The 20,509-nt window shown below is 50.7% G+C and overlaps 2 protein-coding genes across 7 annotated transcripts in view; both read left to right on the top strand.

Annotated features, from left to right (window-relative positions):
- Positions 1-2,641, top strand: part of FLNB (filamin B) — a 143,464-nt gene extending 140,823 nt beyond the window's left edge. For all 6 annotated transcript variants that reach the window (XM_058726415.1, XM_058726414.1, XM_058726413.1 and 3 more), the window contains one exon: positions 1,019-2,641. In XM_058726415.1, coding sequence (XP_058582398.1) covers positions 1,019-1,206 — 188 coding nt within the window. In that variant the 3' untranslated portion in view covers positions 1,207-2,641. The remainder of the gene's footprint in view (positions 1-1,018) is intronic.
- A 5,394-nt stretch (positions 2,642-8,035) lies between these two features.
- On the top strand, positions 8,036-13,565 carry LOC131509995 (protein ATP6V1FNB). The gene is made up of 2 exons (XM_058726411.1): positions 8,036-10,502; positions 12,839-13,565. Exons 1-2 carry the CDS (start codon positions 9,995-9,997, stop codon positions 12,961-12,963), a joined length of 633 nt encoding a protein of 210 aa, XP_058582394.1. The 5' UTR covers positions 8,036-9,994; the 3' UTR covers positions 12,964-13,565.
- Positions 13,566-20,509: the final 6,944 nt, after the last annotated feature.

The raw sequence follows: 20,509 nt of genomic DNA, 5'->3' as shown, positions 1-20,509 counted from the left end.
CCTCCCTTCCTTCCTCCCTCTCTCCCTCCCTCCCTCCCTTCTTCCTCCCTCTCTCCCTCCCTCCCTTCTTCCTTCCTCCCTCTCTGCCTCTTTCCCTCCCTCCCTTCCTCCCTTCCTTCCTCCCTCCCTCCCTTCTTCCTCCCTCTCTCCCTCCCTCCCTTCTTCCTTCCTCCCTCTCTCCCTCCCTCCCCTTCCCTCTTCCCTCTCTCCCTCCCTTCCTCCTCCCTCCCTTCCTCCCTCTTTCCCTCCCTCCCTTCCCTCCTCCCTCTCTCCCTCCCTTCCTCCCTTCTTCCTCCCTCTCTCCCTCCTTCTCTCCCTCCCTCCCTTCCTTCCTCCCTCCCTCCCTTCTTCCTTCCTTCCTCCCTCTCTCCCTCCCTCCCTTCCTTCCTCCCTCTCTGCCTCTCTCCCTCCCTCCCTTCCTTCCTCCCTCTCTCCCTCCCTTCCTCCCTCCCTCCCTCCCTCTCTCCCTCCCTTCCTTCTTCCTTCCTTCCTTCCTTCCTCCCTCCCTTCCTTCCTTCCTTCCTTCCTTCCTTCCTTCCTTCCTTCCTTCCTTCCTTTCTTCCTTCCCCAAATTTAGCCATGTGATCCCAGAAAAGTTTAGAAGTCTCTTTCTAAAAGTCAGTTTCTTATTATTTAAAATGGGAGTAATAAAGGCACCTTCCTTAAGTTTTTTATGAGAATAAATGAGATCAGAGTAGCCATCACTTCTGTAGCCCTTGCTACAAGCTAAGGGCTTCACATCTAACTACTGTAAACCTCACAACAAGCCCATGAGGTAGGTGCTAGCATCTGTTTACAGATGGGCAAGCTAAGGCAGAGAGAGGTAAAGTTCCACATCCAAGGTCACCCAGCTAGGAAGTCACCCAGCTGGGCAGGATTTGAACCCGGGCCATTGTTCTCTATGAATTTATGCTCATAATTGCCACTGGTACCTTTCCTTTGGCTCCCATATCCCCTCCCCTTCCTCTGCCTTCTGTGATGCATCCTGACAGAGTAACCACCTTTCACTGCCTCCCAGGTTCCAACATGCTGCTGATTGGTGTCCATGGACCAACCACCCCCTGTGAAGAGGTCTCCATGAAGCATGTGGGCAACCAACAATACAATGTCACATACGTTGTCAAGGAGAAGGGGGATTATGTTCTGGCCGTGAAGTGGGGAGAGGAACACATCCCCGGCAGCCCCTTCCACGTCACAGTGCCTTAAAACAGTTCTCATCAAATCCTGGGAGGAGTTCTGGTGGTTGCTTTTGTTGCTTGTTTGTAACTCGTTTTATACAAAGTTTCCTCCAGCCTGTTTGTGGGTCTGAACCCCCATCCTGAAAAAAGTGCCTTCAGAAATAAGTCCTAGACTTGACTCCTTAGGGACGTGTTGGGGAATTTTAAGAAATGCAAACTCATTCAATGGGCTGAGAAGATTTCCATGTACACTCGGTTCAAATCGGACCTTTTGGGGGCGCAGATCACCCGCAAGACTGACGTTTCTGGAAAATGAAATTGGCTTGCCAGTTTGTGACACAAAATGAAACGAGACTGGCGGGGAGGGACGGGGGGAAAGAGGCGACCTAGTGTAGGCTGTCATTTAGAAAAGAAGACTTAAAACCAGCTTCATCTCTCCCAGTGCCCGTGTCACATACAAGGCTCTTAGGCAGATGCCATCGTTTCAGCACTCTTCACCTCCACCCCCACGCCCATCCGTGGCCTTTCCACACTTGGCCAAGGGCAGCGAGTGCGCTGGCCTCAATGCTTCCTCGTGCCTCTCCTCCCATTCTGCTGAGTGTTTATTTTCCTGCAAAGTTGTAACATGTGCCCATCTTGGCAGCCACGTTTTTGCTTTTGTCTTTAAAGGCCACTAAAGTCGCTGGGTCCAAGGAAACTCTGCAGTGGCTTAACCACACACTCCAGCTATTTGTCAGTCTGATGAGTCTTGCCAACACGTTGGAAATGACCACAGGTGGGTCACTGTGTCAGCGCCCTCAGACACAGAGGCCTGTCACAGGACACGACACTCCCCACCCACCTCCAGTCAACCCTGGGATCACTTCTGGAAAATAATTATAGAAGGAAAGAATGAAACTCCTGCTGACCTTTGCGGGGGAGACGGGAAGGGCGGTGGTGGCTCCTCGGTGGTCTTTCACCATTGGGCAGAAATAGGACAGCTACGCAGCTCTCGGTGGCTTTGTATTCATTTTGGCCCTGATCACATCCGAGGCTGTTTAGACAGCATCGTGCAGGTGCAAAGCTCCAAAAATGGGGTGTAAGGCATTTTGCACCCCTTCCTGCAGATCTGAGCTGGTTTTGGAATAAAGTTAAAGCGTTTGGGGAACACTGCCTGACTTCAGGGCCCGGATGGGTGGTGTGGTCTGGGCAGGCAGACTTTGTTGATTTGGTCCTAAGGAAGTGGCCGCTGTTGTCACAAGTGCCTCCGTGGGTGGGACAGGGAGCGAGGTGGGGGACAGTCACCAGGATGTAGCAGCTGGGGGCAAGTGTTGGCAATAGCCCCCCTGTTAGAAACCGGAGGAGCCTGAAGCCTAATGTGAAAGGGCCACAGGTTTTGGAAACTGGGACGTGGAAGCAAAACTGGAATCAAAAGCCAACTGTAAATTGTATCTTATAACTTATTAAATGTTTGCTCTGTCAGGCTTCCTTAGTGTTCTTGGAGGGTGGTGTTTCTGAATAAAAGGTTTGAGTCTCTGACCAGCTCTTGCCAACCCCTGGTGGAAAGGACACAGATTAACAACTTGTTTCAACGTGCCTTTTTGTAAAGGTGTATCTATTTATTTTGGTGGGGGGGGGGGGGGCGCATGGAAGTTGGGGAGGGGTAGAGAGAGCAAGAGAGAGAATCCCAAGCAGGCTCCATGCTGTCGGCGCAGAGCCCGATGTGGGGCTTGAACTCACAAGTGGGGAGATCTGGGAGATCGTGACCTGAGCCAAGATCAAGAGTCGGACACTTAACCAGCTAAGCCACCCAGGTGCCCCAAGCCTTGCCTCTTTTTGCAGGGGGATGGCTTGCTTCTTTGTGAGCCCTGCTGGGAATATCTCATCAGGAGAGGCCAGACAGACAGGCTGGGCCTGGCAGTGAGGGCACTGGGGAAGGGGCACACTGGGTCTCGACAGCAACACAGCCTCTAGGAAAGAAAGCCTTTTTCCTGATGACACGAGAAAACCATCATCTCAGGGATTTCACTCAAACAAGAAGCTCTGTCATCTGTTGTCCCGACTGCCCTTGGACAACAGGGTTTGTGTTTGGTGTTAGTGTCTTCGTCTCCCTGCTGCTTCTGCTAGGAGGAGCTTGTGCCTGACTTTATGCCTGGGATACCTAGCCCCTGACCTCCTGCTCACCCTCACGGCACTCCTGTGACACCACTTTACAGTGTGGATACCAGCTCTGGTGCTGTATGGACATGTTCGTGGTGTCAAGGCTCATGTGGGGCTCACCCTAGGCCCTGGCCTTTCTCTCCCCAGTGTGGGAGCCCCACCTCCCTGGTTATACCCCTGGGAGCAGGAACACAGAAGGAATGGCACCAGGAGCCCCCAGATAAGCCCCTGGAAGACCCTGCTTGGCCCCCCAGCCTTCCATTGGGGGTGAGGAGTGAAGGGAAAAGCAGGGAAGGAACACTGGATCCTTTGGTGGGTTTCTTCCTGCTGATGAAGTTTTGCGGTGATGGGCTCGTGGGATCCGGAGGCGACGGCCAAGAGAGAATTCTTGAAGACATCTTTGGTGCAAAAAGGCGATTTTATTAAAGCGTGGAGACAGGACCCATGGGTAGAAAGAGCTGCACTGGGGTTGTGATGGGTAACTCGTTATATACCCTCAGGTTGGGAGGGGGTCAGGGACAGAGTATGTCTCTAAGAAATTCTGGAAGGAAGGTTTCCAGGACCTTGAGGGGCTAGCAGTTGCTAGGGAAACACCATTTATTGCCATTTAATAAAACCTCAGTCATGAGACTCTTCAGATGTATACTGGGGGCCATAAGCTTGGAGTATGATTGCCAGCATATATCTTGGGGCAGTTGAGATAAAGGAAGTAGTCTTACAGGATCCTCGGGGTTGGGACAATGTTAAGCTAAGATTCTCTTTCGCTCCTGGCTTAGTGTCATCATCCAGCTGAGCTCCTAGAGGAAGGTCACTCTACCATCTCAAGGAACTGTCAGTGGGCTGCAGGCAGTAAGGGAATTTAGTTTTTCATTTGCCTTGGTTTCCCACATCACCATGGCAAGCACTTAAACCCCTTTCCTTTGTTCTTGGGTAGCCAGGAGTGTCCGAGGAATATCACACATATTCCACCGGGGGCAGCAGGGTGGGGGGGCAGACTGTATTTTGCCCTCAGCTTGCCCCCAAGCTCTCTCATCACTGGCACCTCATTTTTGACCAGGACGGAGGCCTGTTTCCCTCTGAGAGGTGAGAGGAAGGTTGGAGGAAAGGTCTTCTTTTGCTTCTCCTTTTGGAGGGGGCGCCCTTATCTGTGGGCCTGTGTTGGGAATAACTGCTCCCGAACTCCCACGGGGGTGGTGGGCTTTGGGGGTTGTCCAGACTCTGCCTAGTGATGCTGACCTTGCCCGCAGAGGCGCACAGGGGGACAGAAGGTGAAGTCCGGCTGGTTTCTGCTGGGGAGGCAGCATTTATATGTTAACTGCTGAACTTTGGCATCAGGTGGAGTTTGAACACTGGCTCAGCCATTCAGTGGCTGTGTGGCCTTGGGGAGGTTGCCTCCCCTTTCATTGTGAGGATCACGTGAAATCTCACTGGGGGCTGTGAGTCTTCGCTACTGCTCTCTGTGACCAACTCCTCATACAAGGCCGCACCTGGTGCTGCCCCGGCGGGTCCCACCCGTTACGTCCCACACAACTCACGTGCTGTGCACCTCTCTGTTGGTCAATGGCCAGAGCCACAGGGCACTCTTATTGCACCTGGACTTGCTGCCGTGGCAACGGGCTGTTGTTTGTGCAAACGCCTCGATGACTTTGAAACTCGACCTCGAACGGGTACCGGGCCCTTTCTGACTTTCACCTGTTGATTCTGCCCCTTTCCTGTCAGGAGCTGACTGGGCCGTCAGTCTTTAGTGGTTAGAGCAGACAGCACTGACAGTTGACCTGCAGAAACCTCAACCCAGTGAAGGCCTTGTCCCCTTCTCAGCCCCGATGCCTGCCTCTTCCTCATCCACTTTCCCCTGGCAACCCTTGGAAGCCCTCCTCAAGCCTCCTCTCCCTGCTGCCAAAAAGGAAACATTTTATTAACATGTCTGTTTCCAATACACTTATAGGCACGTGGGCCCTTAACCGTATGTCTGGTCTTAAGACTTCAAAGGGGCCTTGAAAGCCACCTCTCGATGAGTTTGGTGTAAAATGAGTCAGGATTTAATTTCCCCAAAAAATTGCACAGCCTTAAAAATTAGCAGAATAAACGTAAATGGCAAAATGAGGGCTTGATCCTTGTCGCCCCCTCACACACACACCCAAGTTTGTACTTTAAAATGGGGAACAAACTCATTAAGTGCTCTTTGGGCTTGATGCTCAGCATGATGGAAGCAAGGTCTAGGAGAGGAATGGAATCTTTTCAAATCCCCATTAACTTGGAGGGGGAAGGGGCTTTGTAATCAGGGCATTTCACTAATGAAAACTCTCTCCCAGAAAGAAGCACATCTTGTTTGGCTAAATTTTTTCCTCCTCACAATAGCAAATCATAACTTGAAGAGGGAGTAAAAATGTCCTATCGCTCAAGGCAAGCCCGAATTGGATGTTTTCGCTCCAGCTTTGTCCTAAGGATGCTGACCAAACATGGTGGGAGGAATCTCTTAAACAAAGGGATCCTTTTTGCTTTGTGATAAGTCTTTTGTCTGGGTCCCTGAGCCCACAGGGGACCAACTCACATGCAAGGAATTTAGGGTGGCCCACCCCACGCCCCTTCTCTCTCCCTCAAGAGCTCTCCAAAGCAGGCAGGCAGGAGATAGGAGATTTACGAGCCTGGCCTGTGGCTCACACCCAAGGGTGTTACGTGTTTCAGACTTGCTTATCTCCCCAAGGACAAAGCTCAAAGATGAAAGAGTCTTGGAGCCTTGTACTGACCACATAACTCCCTCTGCCATAACCACCGCCTTCCCAAGACATCAGGATGCCTCTCCCAGTCGCCACTGACGTTCTTAGAGCAAAGCTGATGCTGAACGCTGGTGGGGTGGTCCCTGAGAAAGAGGAAATCTTGGAAGCAGCGCCACGCCCCGGAAATGCCAGCCTCTGGCATCGGGCGTTGTGGCAGCAGAGTATCCTGGTGTGTGAGAAACACTCAGAAAGCAGTGGGTCAGGTGCTGCAGGTTCAAGTCCAGACACCAATCCCAGGTCTGCGGCTTACTGGCTCAGACACCAGCTGGCTCTTAATCTCCCCAAATATCCCAAACTTCTTTATAGTCCTCATTTTACAGCTGGGAAAACTGAGGCACAGAGAGCAGTCTAGATAGCCTTACCATTTCTTGCCCTGCAGACTGGGAGACCCAATCTGGAACATTCTTCCTCTACTCTTTGCCTGGCCAATTCACATTCATAGTTCAGATCTCAAAAGGCACCTCCTCCAAGAAGCCTCTGTGTCTCAGTGCCCTCATCCGTACAATGGGAAAGTAGAAAACTTCCTTTCTAAGATTAACCTCCAGAAAGATCTCCCAGTACAACCATCCTCCAACTGACAGGCCAAATCCTTCCCCACCCGGAGCTGCTGGAAGAGGAGCTGCCTGAGTGTGTTGGGGAGACTCGGCTCCCCCAGGCAAAGTGAAAGGGGTACCTCAATGAGGGGAAAGGGGCTCATGGGGAATTTGTTAAGCATGGTGGTTCAAAGCTTGGCCAGCAGGTTCAAATCCCACCCTGCCCTGACCTCTAGCAGATCATTTACTCTCAAAGAACTCACAGCCTCTGTTTTCCCTCCAGTGAAATGGGGTAATAGAACCTACCCCATACAGTGTTCTGAGGCAGGCAGGGTGGCTCGCACCCTGAGGGTTAACTGACAAAATGAATGCAAAGAACATATTAGTGTCTAGTACATGATAAGAATTCACAAAATTACTACTACTGGTGAAAGGTGTTCAAGAGGGTTCTTCTGTGCAGAGAGCTTAAATCCAGGAGGGGCTACTTTAAGGACACAAGTAAGTACAAATAGGAGAGGCACTTGGCCTGGGGACAGAGCCCAGCACTGGAAAGTGGGTTGGGAGTCATCAGTGGGAGTGGATGGCATGGCCAATGGCAGCACTAGGAGCAGAGGGGGTCTTTGGTGGCCTGGGATAGTGGTCAGAAAGGTGAGAGGAGAACTATGTGAGTCGGGTGCACCCGGGAGGGCCCCAGCTCACCTCCCAGCCTCCCCTGGTTTCCAGGCTTCAGTGACCCTTCTCCCTTAGCAGAGTCCTAGACCAGAGGCCGGTCTGGGGCTGCCCCCACACCTTCCCAGAGGTTACTGGATGGGTTTGAATGAGTAAATCTAGAGAAGATAAAGTGTAATTAAGTAACACTAATCCTAGGCACCAAGTCTTATGATTATCCCCCTTTTTTACAGGGGCATTTCCCAGGGCTCAGAGAGGTTATGTGACCTGTGCAACACCACACAGGTAGTAATGGTCAAGGCTGTGATAAAACCCAGAAAGCCTGAATCTAGGAGGCCATGAAGCCTTGCTGTGCATGCAAGGGCCTGGCTAGCAGGTGGGCACTGTCTTTGTGGGTGAACAGCTGTCCTTGAATCCATTGGAAGGAAGTACTTTAGAGTCTCCTTTATACCCTTCCACCCCACACTACCCTCTAGGGGGTGACTGTCCACCCGCTGCACAGCCCCTGTCTTGCCATCCGCCAGAGCCTGTTGTCAAGAATAGCCGCTCCGACTGTCGTCACTGCGGTGACCGCCAGGGGTCGCCTCGGACGCGCGAACTGCGGCTGGGGAGACAACCCTGTGGTCTGGAAGGCACCGGGTCTAGGAAGCCAGGAAGGGGCACACCCACCTCTGCCCCGTCCCCCCACCCCACCCCACCCCGCAATTCCTCTGACTTTCCTCCCTCTGTCCTTCCCGCGCACGCCGCAGGGCAACAGAACCAATGTGAAGTCTGCCTATTCCTCCTTTCCTTGAGCACTTTTCCTGAGCACCAACTGTATACCAGACAGTACCCCTAGAGGTGCTCTGGAGGTAACAGATGCAGGGTTGAGCAGGACAGGACACAGAAAGCACAAGCTCTGTGAGGGAGGGACGTTTTGTCAGCTTTGTTCACTTGCAGCTTCTGGCACACAGAAACGCCTTCAGTACTGAAAGCACGGTTGGTGTTTACGGCCTGTTCAGACACCTTTGATTAAAAAGGTGATTGCACAATTAACTGATGACTGTTGTGAATGCTCCAGAGGAGATATGCCAGGCCCAGGCTGTCCTACTTAACCAGCTGGCTCTTAATCTTCCCAAATGCCACAAACTTCTTCATTGCCCTGGATTTACCCCTGGGAAGACTGAGGGACAGAGGACAGTCTAGACAGCCGAACCCTTTCTTACTTTGGGGGAGTCCCAGCCTGCAACATTCTGCCCCTACTCTTTGGTTACCTCGTGTTCACGGTTCAGGTCTCCAGCAAAGGGCACCTCCTCCAGGAAGCCTTCCCTGATCGTCTTCCCAACTCCCTGCTCCCCTGGTTATGAGTCTGTCTCCCCTGCTGACTGCGAAACCCTGAGGACGGGAAGCAAGTGGACTCTGTTCCTCCTCATCTACCTTTAGTACCTGGCTCTGCCTGGCAACAGGGTCAAGAGCAAATGAATGTTGGTTGAATGAATAAATGAGAGCATACTGAGCAGAGTGGAAAGGTGAGTGGCCCTGGGGCATTATGGGTAACATCCTTCTCACCGGTACTCATGTCTGCAGCACACTGGTAAGAGAGGCAGAGCGTGTGAGGATCCTGGAGGCTGACTTTATGGTGCTGCGGGGTGACTGGCGGGTCCTCCTCTGCCCGTGCCCCGCTCCCTGTGCCTCTCGCATGATGCTGTCACATTCTATGGCAGAATTTTGTGTCTGTCTCAAATGGGTGTGGGTTTTGGAGTCAATTCATTTGGAGTGCAACCAGATGAACGTTGCTGAGCCTCAGTTTCCTCATCTGCAAAAGTGATGGAAGAGAGCCTGCCAGGAAGTCACTGTGAGTATTCCAGTGAGTGGGATCACTGGGTAACGCCTCCAGCCCACGGCCCGGCACAGAGTAGGTGCCGGCACACCCCAGCGGTGCACCCTAGGGCTGGCACGTTGTTTCTGCAGGCCTCCACCCCCCATCTGGAAAGGAGGTTAACGAGAGCCCCAGCAACTGAGGAACATGGTTTAAGGCAGACAGAACTCAGCCCAGCAGCTGGCACCTAGCAGGTACTTGTGAAACAAGTACCTTGTTAAACAGCAGGTGACATTCAGGGAGCGCTTCCTCCAGGCAGGCACCGTCCCAAGTTCTTACACCCCAGTCTAATGCTTTTCTCTTAATACTAAAAGTAATTCCCGCTGTCATTCCGATGTTCAAATGATGCCAGGAAGCTATCAAGTGTCAGAGCTGTGCCTGAGGAGCTGGGGTCCAGAGTTTCCATGGCAACCCCCCGGCCAAATGTCCAGAGCTTCCCGAGGGTGGACACTGGGCCTTCTTTGGACCTCCTTGGGTGCCTGTGCATAGTAGGTGTGCTGAATAGAATAGAGGCTATGGTACCCCGTGCAGCTCCCGGGGACCCTCTGAGTATGAGGGGGAAAGAGTCCTCTGGGGTAGAATACAGCCTCCTGCCAGGCACCCTGGGTAGGTTGTGGCCAGCCTCTGCTCCCTTTCCCAGCCTGGTCTGTCCTATTGCCGGTGAGTGGCCCTAGTCCCCCTCCCCTGACGTGGCCCAGCCCCTCCTCTCCAGCCTTGGCAACCCAGCCCTCATTGGCTGCACGTATCCTTGGAGATGGACACCAGCAGAGCAAACACAGGCCTAAGAAGGGCTACGGGGCAGAATGGTTCCTCCCTCTCCTCTCCTTCCCCCTCACTGCCATGAGGGATCTGTGCACCACCCAGAACCAAGCCTGCTGGCAAGAGTGCATCCGGAAGGAGGCCGCAGCCCAGGTCGCCTGGAAGATCCACTATGGCCACAAGTACCTAAAGGGGGGGCCCACGCCCAGGAAGCGGGTCCAGCGGGCCCCCTTCGGCTCAGCCTTGGCTGCCACCAGCTCCCCTGAGAGCAAGAGGGTACAGGTCAGGTGGCCAGAGTCCAAGGGGGTCAGGGATCAGCTGTCTGGGGGAGGGGGTGTCCAGGGCCCGTCGCCCAAGGGAAACAAAGTCTGGGAGGCCCAAAGAGCAACTCAAGGGCCGTCAGTCCAGCCCAAGCCAGAGGGCTTAGAAATGAGGCAGGTTCCCCCCAGCACCCTGCAGTTGTTCTTCCAAGGCCTCTCTCACGATGGCCAAGGCCGGGCCTTGTACCTCCAGGAGCGGCATCGCCAGAAGCCTGAGGAGAAGTTTCTGTACCCGATCCTGTCATCCTGGGAGTACGGCTGGCACGTAGGTAAGGGCCACCACCATCTTGCCACTCCAGGCCTTTGTAGGCAGGCCCGGTCTTCCTCCCCAGCCCTGTCCTTCCTCACCCCTCACACGCACAAGCACGTCCCTCTGGCTCCCCCTTCTCCCAGAAGGCCACACGCCTTCACACCTCCTGACCTTTGCACATTTTCATCTCTCCACCTGGAATGTGCCTCCTGCCTCTTCCTCTGCTGGCTAACTTTCACATGTCACCTCCTCCAGGAAGTCCTCTGAAACCCTCCAGGCAGATTTGAGTGGGCCCTTGTGCTTCTACAGCTTTTTGAGCCTATAAAAGCACCAGGCCCACTGAGTCGCCATTCCTTGAGTATCCAGCTGGCCTAATGAGCCCTGTGGGTTCCAGGACTTCTTAGTTAATTTTATTAATGCCCTGCCAGCTCCCATCTTGGGGGCGCTGTGATGGTGGAACGAATAAACAAATGAATAAATGTGGACTAGGAAATGAGGCCTTGGTTTGGAATCAGGAAGTACAAGTCCAAATCCTGGTCCTTCACCTGAGAGTTGTGTGAGCTCAAGCAAGAACTTTAACTTCTCTGGGCCTTAGTTTCCAAATCTGAAAAATGGGAATACACCAGTACCTCCTTCCTATGTCACAGAGTTTTGGGGAAATCAAAGGGGAAAGCACCTTGAACAGAAATTTTCCTCACAAAAGCCCCATGAGGTGGGTACAGGGCAGACATTCATTCATTCAACATGTGATCCTTTCTTTTGGGACAGCCCAGGCAGGGAGATCTGGAGTCACTGAATCCCAGCTCTGCCCCAAAATGAGCTAGGGAATGAACAAGCATGAAAGAGTGACTCAGTTTGAAATTAGGAGGCCCAGGTTTGGATTCTGGTTTGTTCATTCATTCATTTATTCATTCAGTCATTCAGCAAAGGTTTAGTGAGCACCTGAATATGTGAGGCACTTTTTGTCCCTGAGGATATGTCAGAGAACGTGAGTGTTGAGGCTACACAAAGAGTGGGGACTGAGGGGGCTCCTGTGGTAGACAGGTGGTCAGGGAAGGCCTGCTGGGAGGGGTTTGAACAGAGTTCTAAGGCATTTTATTCCATCAGATTCTTCTGAGTAGGGGCCTGACCCTCTGGGCCTACAGAGTGAGTCTCAGCTTAGACACCACATGGGTCCTCTCTGCTCCTCCTCTCTTCCTCCTGCCCACAGATTTATGCCCTCTGCCTGTGAAGCCACTGCCAGGCATAGGGCCACCAGATGGAGCAAATTATAAACTACAGGATGCCCGGTTATTTGAGTTTCAGGCAAACAGTAATGTTTTAGCAGAAGCATGTCCTAGATACGGCATGGAACATACCTCTACTGAAAAATTATTCATCATTTATCTGAAACTCAAATGTAACTGGCCATCCTGTACTTTATCCAGCAACCTAAACATCAGAGCCAGGGTAAGCTGGTTCTGGATGCCCCCTGTGTACTAGGGCAGTGCTAGGTTCAGGGCAAAGACAGGAAGACTGTTTGCCTCCATAGTGGTTGTGCTTAAGGTCCCAGATAGTTGCTCCTAGAATCTCTGGAACATTCTGTAAGCTTCTGGCCTCATGCCCCTAACCCAACCAGTTGGGGGACGGATGAGGAATAATGACCGAACTTGTGCTGAGCATCTCTCCCCACTCCCCAGCCCAGTTACAGACAGGAGCTGCGTCATCCTGGGGGTGGAAACAGCTTGGGGAAGAGGAGTTGAAGGCATTGTCTGGGCCCCAGTGGGTCAACCCCGAATGCCCTTTTACATACAGAAAGTATCCTTCTAGCGCCTGGCGCATAGGAAGTGTTCAACAAATGGTAACTGGTATTCTCCTTGTCCCTGTCCTTCTCCTTCTTAATTCAGCAGATAGGACCTGCAGCCTGTGGGCATTTGGGGAGCTAGTGCAGCCTTGGCCAGGACCCTGGGGGTTCTTACTCTGAAGTGCTGGGATGGATGGGCTATCACTAGACTAAAGGGAGAAATGTGATGAAGGGTAAGTAAGCTGGGGGTAGGGATGGGGTCAAACGAGTTAACAATCACAACGACCTGAGAGCCACCCATCAGGGCAGATCCTGGGCAGGATCTTGAGGCTCCCACGCTATGCCAGGTGTGGCATATAGGTACCAGACCCTGAGAAGGAATGGGAGAGCTAAGGTAGGGATCCGGGAGCACAAGGGGCAGCCACTATTCCTAACTGTACACAAGTATTTCACTATTTTAACCCAAGCAGTCGTGGCAGGGGGTCCCTGCTGACTCTCCGCCCTTTGGGTTGGGCTAGGGCTGGTGGGAGGAACGGCGGCCCCCCCTCAGGCAGGCCTTTGCTGTGTTCCAGGGGACACAGGTGCCATGAAGGACACCAGGGCTCCGACTTATGCCAGGCGCCAGCCCATCACAAAGACCTTTTACATCAAAAGCGGCGTCTTCCATTTTCCACGGCGAACAGACCAGCTAATGTGAACTCGCTGGGGGTTCAGAAGCTGCTCCTGCTTCTTCCTATCATCTGTGTGGACCCTGCCGAGCAGAGATGCTGCCAGCCCCAGCCACCCTCCCTCTGTTGTGTCCAGCCCTGTCTCCTGTCTACCTTGGGCACCCCTCCAGGATTCACGGTGGCCCACCTGCTGCCTCTTGTATGTCCTCAGAGAATCAGCTCCTTGCAGAGCCCCCAAACCCTCCATCACCAGCAACGTGTAGGGTGCTAGCTGCTCTCCTGGGGAGAAACAGTGGGGTCTCCCATGTGCTCCAGCAGCAGAGTGGTGGGGGTGGGGGTGGGGGGGCAGGGGAGGGGCTCACTAAGATCTTATTATGGTGCTAAGTGGAGGAGGGGACTCTCTCCCAGTCTTTACTTGCTCTTCATTTTATCAAAGGGACCCACAGCAGAATTGCTTGGTCCCTGTGTATCCCACAGTTTAGGGAAGAAGTGGTTTCCATGTTGACTTGCTGTTTCTCTCACCACCCACCCCACAAAGAGCCTGCATGGGTCAGGTTTGCTTTGCTGCTGTAACAAACAGCCACTACATCCCACTTGCTTTAACCAGTAAAGATATATTTCTTACAACACAGTGCAGTCTGATGTTCAACCGGCCACCTGCCACACACGGATCTGGGGATCCAGGCCTGTCCCATAAGGTGGCTCTGCCATCTCCTAGGGCGTTGGAGTCCTTCCCTGAGTCCTTCTACATCCAACTGGGGACCAGGGAAGAGAGATGGAGAGTCTGCAGACAGCACGCCCACTCTTAACTGCCTTGGCCTGAAACTGACAAATGTTACTTCCTGTTACATTCTGTTGGTGAGAACACATCCTATGACTTCTAGATGTGTGAAGGCTGGGAGAGTTGTGTCTCTCCCGGTCTGCCTCTTACCCTGAAACTTCACAGAAGAGCTAGGCCACTTAAAGCTGCAATTTGAGCTCATTTGCCTGGGTTTCCCTCATCAACTTTGGGACAGTACTTGAGTGCAAAAGAGCAAGAGGCAGAGAGTGTGAGCAAGGGCCAATGTGTGCATGCAATTCTGCTGGAACTTGCACCGCAGCCTTGCACACCAGAGGTGCTTGGCAATTGCCTGCTGAATTTAATCAAATACCAAAGGACCTCTGGATTCCTCTAGGACCATTTGATTGACTGTAACACCCATTGATCTAGCAGCTCCTGAAGGTCAGTTTCAGCCCGGGCTCTTGGGGAATAAGAAGCCAGATCTGGCTCACAGCACAGGGTGAGGATGGTTGGGGTGGGGCAGTGCGGGGTTGGGGGGCACCTTTGGGGCACAGAGGAGGCCCTGAAGCCAGCGTGAGGTCTTGGGACAGGCTTCCTGAGGGAGTCACCATTATTTCTGTCATTAAATGAAACAGTGCTCAGGAAATGCCTAGCAAGTGCCTCTGTCCGTAAATTATATTAATTATGATGATGATGATCTCTGTCAGCAGCAAGTCTGCAAGCTGCTTAGAAGAGGATAGGCCACCGCCAGGGCAGCCTTTCTCAGTTGGAATTTTGTAACTAGATTAAACCCTTCCAAAAATGGTTTAAGTGACCATTTTCTCGAGTCTCTCAAGGATGATACTATGTAACTAGCATCATTCTAGAGGCATGGAAAAGAGGTTCGTTCCACACAGTGGATGTCCCAGGGTGTTAGGGCCTATTTCTTCCGGGACATTTATTTATGAACGTATTTAATGAACACCAATATGATATTTGCATGCATTTTTCTAAGGCTGCACTATGTCATTTGGTAGCTATAAGCTACCATTTGAGCATTTGAAATGTGTCTCACCCAAATTGAAATGAGCTGTAAGTATAAAAGACACACCAAACTTTGAAGATTTGATAAGATAAAACATGAAACGTATCTCATTAATAATTTTTATATTGAATTACATGTTGAAATGACCAACTTTGTCCATGCTGGGTTAAACCAGGGATTGGCAGACTTTCTCTGGAAAGGACTAGTTGTAAGTATTTTCCATTTGTGGGCCATCTAGTCTCAGCTCCAAGCTACTCAACTCTGCAGTTGTGGTGTAAAAGCAGCCATAAATAATACATAAATGAATAGGCATGGCTATGTGTTAATAAAACTTTATTTAAAAAAATAGGCAGAGGCACCTGGGTGACTCAGTCATTAAGCATCTGACTTCACTCAGGTCATGATCTCACGGTTTCTGAGTTTGAGTCCCACATCAGGTGTATTCGAGTCTCACATCAGGTGAGCTCAAGCCCTGCTTCCAGTGAACATGAGCCCTGCTTCAGGTGAGTCCCGTTCCTCTCTCTCTCTCTCTCTCTCTCTCTCTCTCCCTCCCTCTCCCTCTCCCTCTCCCTCTCCCTCTCCCTCTCCCTCTCCCTCTCCCTCTCCGCCTCCCTCTCCCCGTCCCCCCCCCCTCCCTCCCTCCTGGGGGGTTTTATCTCTGTCTCTCTGCCTCTCGCTGTTTTCTCTCCCTCCCTCTCTCTCCCTCTCTCTCAAAAAAATAGGCAGTGGGCTAGATTTGACCTATAGCTTGTCATTTACTGACCCCTGGGTTAAATAAGATATATTACCAAAATTAAGTTTGCTTTTTTACATGTGGCTATTAGATTTCAAATTACATATTGGCTCACATGATATCCCTACGGAACAGGGCTGGTCTAAGCACTTTATGAATATTAACTCTGAGGGATAATTCTTATCCTGAGAGAGGGGTGAGGGGCCGGGAATGTGTGAATTCTGATGACAACCTAAAGAAATCTCCTTGTCCTGGCTCCCCTCCTGCTGAGTGTGGAGCCCAAGGGTAGATATCCCCAGGCTGCTTCCTGGGGATATCTGAGTCTGTTACCCTGTGTTTAGGGTCCTTTGACTAAGGGAAGTACCCAGCAAGACCACCAGGTGGTGCTGTCTAACCACAGAGCACCCTGGTTGACCTGCTGGAAACCTATGTTCTATGCTAGGCTCTGCCATTCCTTTGTTGTGTGGCCTTGGACCTCAATTTCCTCACCTGTAAAATGGGGTTAGACTGGCCTAGTGAAAACCTAAACTTTTAAGACAGACTGACCTGAACTAAGTTTTTCACTCCAGCAGAGCCACATTATGACTTTCACGGTCCCTAGGCATTTTGCCTTCATGCATCCCTTCTTCCACAAAAAATATTAAAAAGTATATTTTATAACTATGTTGGTATAAATACAAATATATTAATATTATGTATTAAGGTTTTTTACTTCAACCTAAAATTTTATCTTATTCCTTCTTCTGAAAGAAAACATTTCCATGGCCCTCAAAAGTATTATGAACCCTAGGGAGCCTGGGTGGCTCAGTCAGTTAAGTGACTGACTCTTGATTTAGGTTGAGGTCATGATCTCACTCACGGTTCATGAGTTCGACCCCCACATCGGGCTCCATGCTGGCAGAGCCTGCTTGGGATTCTCTGTCTCCCTCTCTCTCTGCCCCTCTTGTGCTCTCTCTCTCTCTCTCCAAATAAGTAAAATAAACTTTAAAAAATTATTTAAAAAATGTATTACAAACCCTAGGCTCTGTGCCTACTGTGCCTCATGGAAGAGTCATGCTGGACTCCACTACTTACCGGCTGTGTGACCATGGGCAGTTGTTTAACTTCTCTGGGCCTCAGTTTCCTCATTTATAAAATGGAGATGACAACAGACCCCACCTTTTTGGTGCCATGGTTGGAATTTAGTGAGAGAGTGCATGGCATGACTTCTTAGAGCAAGCCCTAGTCAATGGTAGTAGCTATTATTATTATTATTATCTTCTTTAAGGATATTTTCTTTTTTTGATGTTTATTTATTTTTGAGAGAAAGAGAGAAAGCAAGCAGGGGAGGGTCAGGGAGAGAGGGAGACCCAGAATCTGAAGCAGACTCCAGGCTCTGAGCTGTCAGCACAGAGCCCAATGTGGGGCTCGAACCCATGAGCCATGAGATCATGACCCAAGCCAAAATCAGACTCTTAACTGACTAAACCACCCAGGTGCCCCAAGGATATTTTCTAACCTCCATGAAACTATTAAAATATCTCAGGGGTGCCTGGGTGGCTCAGTTGGTTGGGCGTCTGACTTCGGCTCAGGTTATGATCTCACAGCTCTTGAATTGGAGCCCCACGTGGGGCTCTGTGCTGACAGCTCTGAGCCTGGAGCCTGCTTTGGATTCTGTGTGTGTGTGTCTCTCTCTCTGCCCCTAACCCACTTGCATTCTGTCTCTGTCTCTCTCAAAAATAAATAAACATTAAAAAAAATTTAAATCTCAAAATATGTCAAAAAAATAAAACGAAACTTCAGGATATTTGATGGGGGAAGTTTAAGAGTTTCCTAGTTGGGGCGCCTGGGTGGCGCAGTCGGTTGAGCGTCCGACTTCAGCCAGGTCACGATCTCGCGGTCCGTGAGTTCGAGCCCCGCGTCAGGCTCTGGGCTGATGGCTCGGAGCCTGGAGCCTGTTTCCGATTCTGTGTCTCCCTCTCTCTCTGCCCCTCCCCCGTTCATGCTCTGTCTCTCTCTGTCCCAAAAAAAAATTTAAAAAATTAAAAAAAAAAAAAAGAGTTTCCTAGAGAAGAGTGTATCGGCAGAAGGAGTTTTTGCAAATGATAAACATAGGTTTTCCCCTGCCATTGGCGAACTCATGAAATAGGAACATGGACTTGTACAAATCAGCTGGAATCTGGGCCAGCTGGAGAATATGTGCAAGCCCATGTTCCTACCTCATGAGCAGATACTTGGGAAAAGTGTGTGTGTGTGCGTGTGTGTGTGTGTGTGTGTGTGTGTGTGTGTCTGCAGCATTCATCTCAGAGAAAGGAGATTTGCATGGAGATTTGAAGGCTATGAAAGCCTTAGGCCTATGGAGACAGGGACATTGTGTTTGCAGGGAAGAGGGGCAAAGAGGGGAGGGGAGCTTTAGGCTGAGAAACATTATGTATAAACTTCTGGGGCAGGACGGTGGAGGGCAAATTCAAGCAACCACAGTGAGGTTTACCTTTCTTTAGCTGATTTAAAAAAAATTTTTTTTCAAATGTTTATTTCTATTGATAGAGTATGCCAGTGTGATCAGGGGAGGGGCAGAGAGAGAAGGAGAGAGAGAATCCCAAGCAGGCTCTGCACTGTCAGCACAGAGCCTGATGCAAGGCTCCATCTTACCAACCATGAGATCATGACCTGAGCAGAAATCAGGTCGGACACTTAACTGACTGAGCCACCCAGGTGCCCCTCTTTAACTGAATTTTAGTTCTCGTATCCCTGGTCCCATCCCATTTTATATCCTTCAAACATTGTTTGAGAAACGTGAATGTACTAGGAAGCACTGTCAATTTTTTAATCCCCAATTTGTACCAGGAAAAATCGCTCCCTAACTTTGTAAGTTAGGTGTTTCCATCTGGAAGTGTTTCTAAAAGAAAAATTACAACAATCCTACTACCCAATGTCTACTACTTTGGGTTCAAAAAATATTTTCTTTTAAGGATAATTATGTGAAGACTATTGCCTTCTCCAAGATGGCACAGTAGTGCCGTCTGAGTGTAATTAATGACACAAAAACTCTGTCTCCTTTTACTTTCCTGGTTTGACAACTGTCCTTATACTTGCCTTCTCCAGCCCAAGGGAAAGATATGAGCCAGGGCTGCTGAACTGAAGAAACTCCCTCCACCCTCTGGCCCCCAGCCCACAGAGACAGGATGAAGAGCATGAAAGAAATGCTGCTGTGTTTGAGGCAGGAAGGGGATGTTGATAAGAAAGAGAAAATAACAAGAATGGAAGAGGGGCATCTCAATTTCTCAAGACTCACTTGCTGAAATACTTTTTGTGATCAAAGATAAAGAAATGGAACCTTGGTCTGATTCCTCGTATAGCAAGAATTCAAAGTAATTAAATGAGAGACATATGTACCCAAAGACTTAAAGTGAGCCACCCTTTGACGGAGCAAGTCCTGCTAATAAAAATATAGCCTCCACTTGTCAAGGGCTTGCTAAGTGTGAGGCACACATTCAGTGTTTTACATTCATTATCTTACTGAAACTTCACCTCTGAGGTTGATCACATCAGGGGACTGAAGGCAAGTGGCCTCCTCAGCATCCCAGAGCTCGTAGGTGGTACAGATTATGGCTCCAAAGTGAGCCTATTCCCTTCCTCATGTTACCCTCTTCTCACTAAGCAGGGCCAGGAGAGTGAGTTTAAGATCTGGTTTCTCAATAACTAATGAAAGAAAAGTCTTATCCTCAGGTCTTCTGGGAGCCTCTCAAAAATGCAGGCTTTTGGGCCCCACCCCAGACCTTCTGAGACAGCCTCTGGGGGCCTGGAGCCTAGGCATCAGCATGGCGACAGGTCCCCTGGGATTCTGGGACACACCAGTTTCAAACCCTCTGGATAAAGCCAAAGCTGAAAGGTTGTGTACCACCAAGGTGTACCTTCCTTCCCCTAAAAGGCACAAGAGTTCCTTGCCCCAGTCAGGCCAGGTGACCCAAAGGGATGGGAGCATGTCTGTGGCCCTGTTAAGTTGTGACCAGTAAGAAGAAGCCCCACTCTGCCTCCTCTTGCCGGGCAGAGTGGCCCCAGAGCCAGCAGGTGCCCATGGCTCCAGTAAGCTGCTCCAATGCAGAGACGGAGGGATGTCCTGTAACCAAGGAGGTCACAGGGTGGGAAGGACCAGCCGGAGCAGTGGACAGGACAGTGCTTGGTCTGTTCCACCTTCCCCTGCCTCCCCCACCGAGCACAGGGCTCTTGTCCCAGCCATGCCGCTGGCCTCTGGAATGAAAGGATCATCATCTCCTCCAGAGTAAGCTCATTTGGGAATTGCCTGCTTGACCATTTGGGACCTTGGAAATTGGATGTCTTCCTGGGTCAGTGAGCCCTGCTCACAAGAGGAGGTGACAGGAACTTTACAACCTTACCACCTCCCCCCCACCATTCCAACGAAATTTGGGGGAAAATGGTTTTCCCATATAAGCAGAACCCTTTTGATTTAATTCTGTCAGTCAGATGCAACCAAATTTCAAAACTCAGGCTTATGGTCTCTTTTTCTTATATCAAAAGTCACATCGTCTCTGATATATTAAGGAAAATCAGCGAGAAGTAGGACCATGCATAATATACTCTATGTTTCAAGGTTACATATGGTGCTTATTTATGCATAGACTCTCTTGGAAGGATGCATAAACTGGTAAGAGGGGTTGCTTCTGAGACAGGAAACGAGTGGGTGAGGTCCCGGGGCAGCATTTCTTGTCTCTGCTTATTCTTTGATACTGCTCATATATTTAGCCATGTTCAGGTACCACTTGAACAAAAGAAGCAATGTAAGGGAAAGCGAAGTGAAACAAACAAGAATGGTCACCATGGATACAGGCAAAATGGTGCTGGCAGGACTCCTCTGTAACTCTTTGGTTGTAGAATGATAACAAAACCCTGAGTCTCTGCCAGCCAACCGGCCTGCTCAAAGCCCAGGAGGAGGGAGGCTTGGGGCCATGCAGGGAAGGGCCAGTCCTGCTGGACACAGGGTGCAAGATGGGATGAAGGTGAGGCTGACGTGTTACGCCAGAAAATACAGACCCTTGT

This window comes from Neofelis nebulosa, chromosome 4, assembly GCF_028018385.1.
Source record: "Neofelis nebulosa isolate mNeoNeb1 chromosome 4, mNeoNeb1.pri, whole genome shotgun sequence".
Lineage (NCBI taxonomy): Eukaryota > Metazoa > Chordata > Mammalia > Carnivora > Felidae > Neofelis > Neofelis nebulosa.
The sequence above is the reverse complement of the archived record's forward strand: the minus strand, read 5'-3'. Positions and strand labels throughout refer to the sequence as shown.

Excerpts from the sequence above, each read along its gene's own strand:
- LOC131509995 (XM_058726411.1), top strand. The coding sequence starts at position 9,995 with ATGAGGGATCTGTGCACCACCCAGAACCAAGCCTGCTGGCAAGAGTGC. Across the intron at positions 10,503-12,838 it reads GGAGTACGGCTGGCACGTAG|GGGACACAGGTGCCATGAAG; the intron begins GTAAGGGCCACC and ends GCTGTGTTCCAG.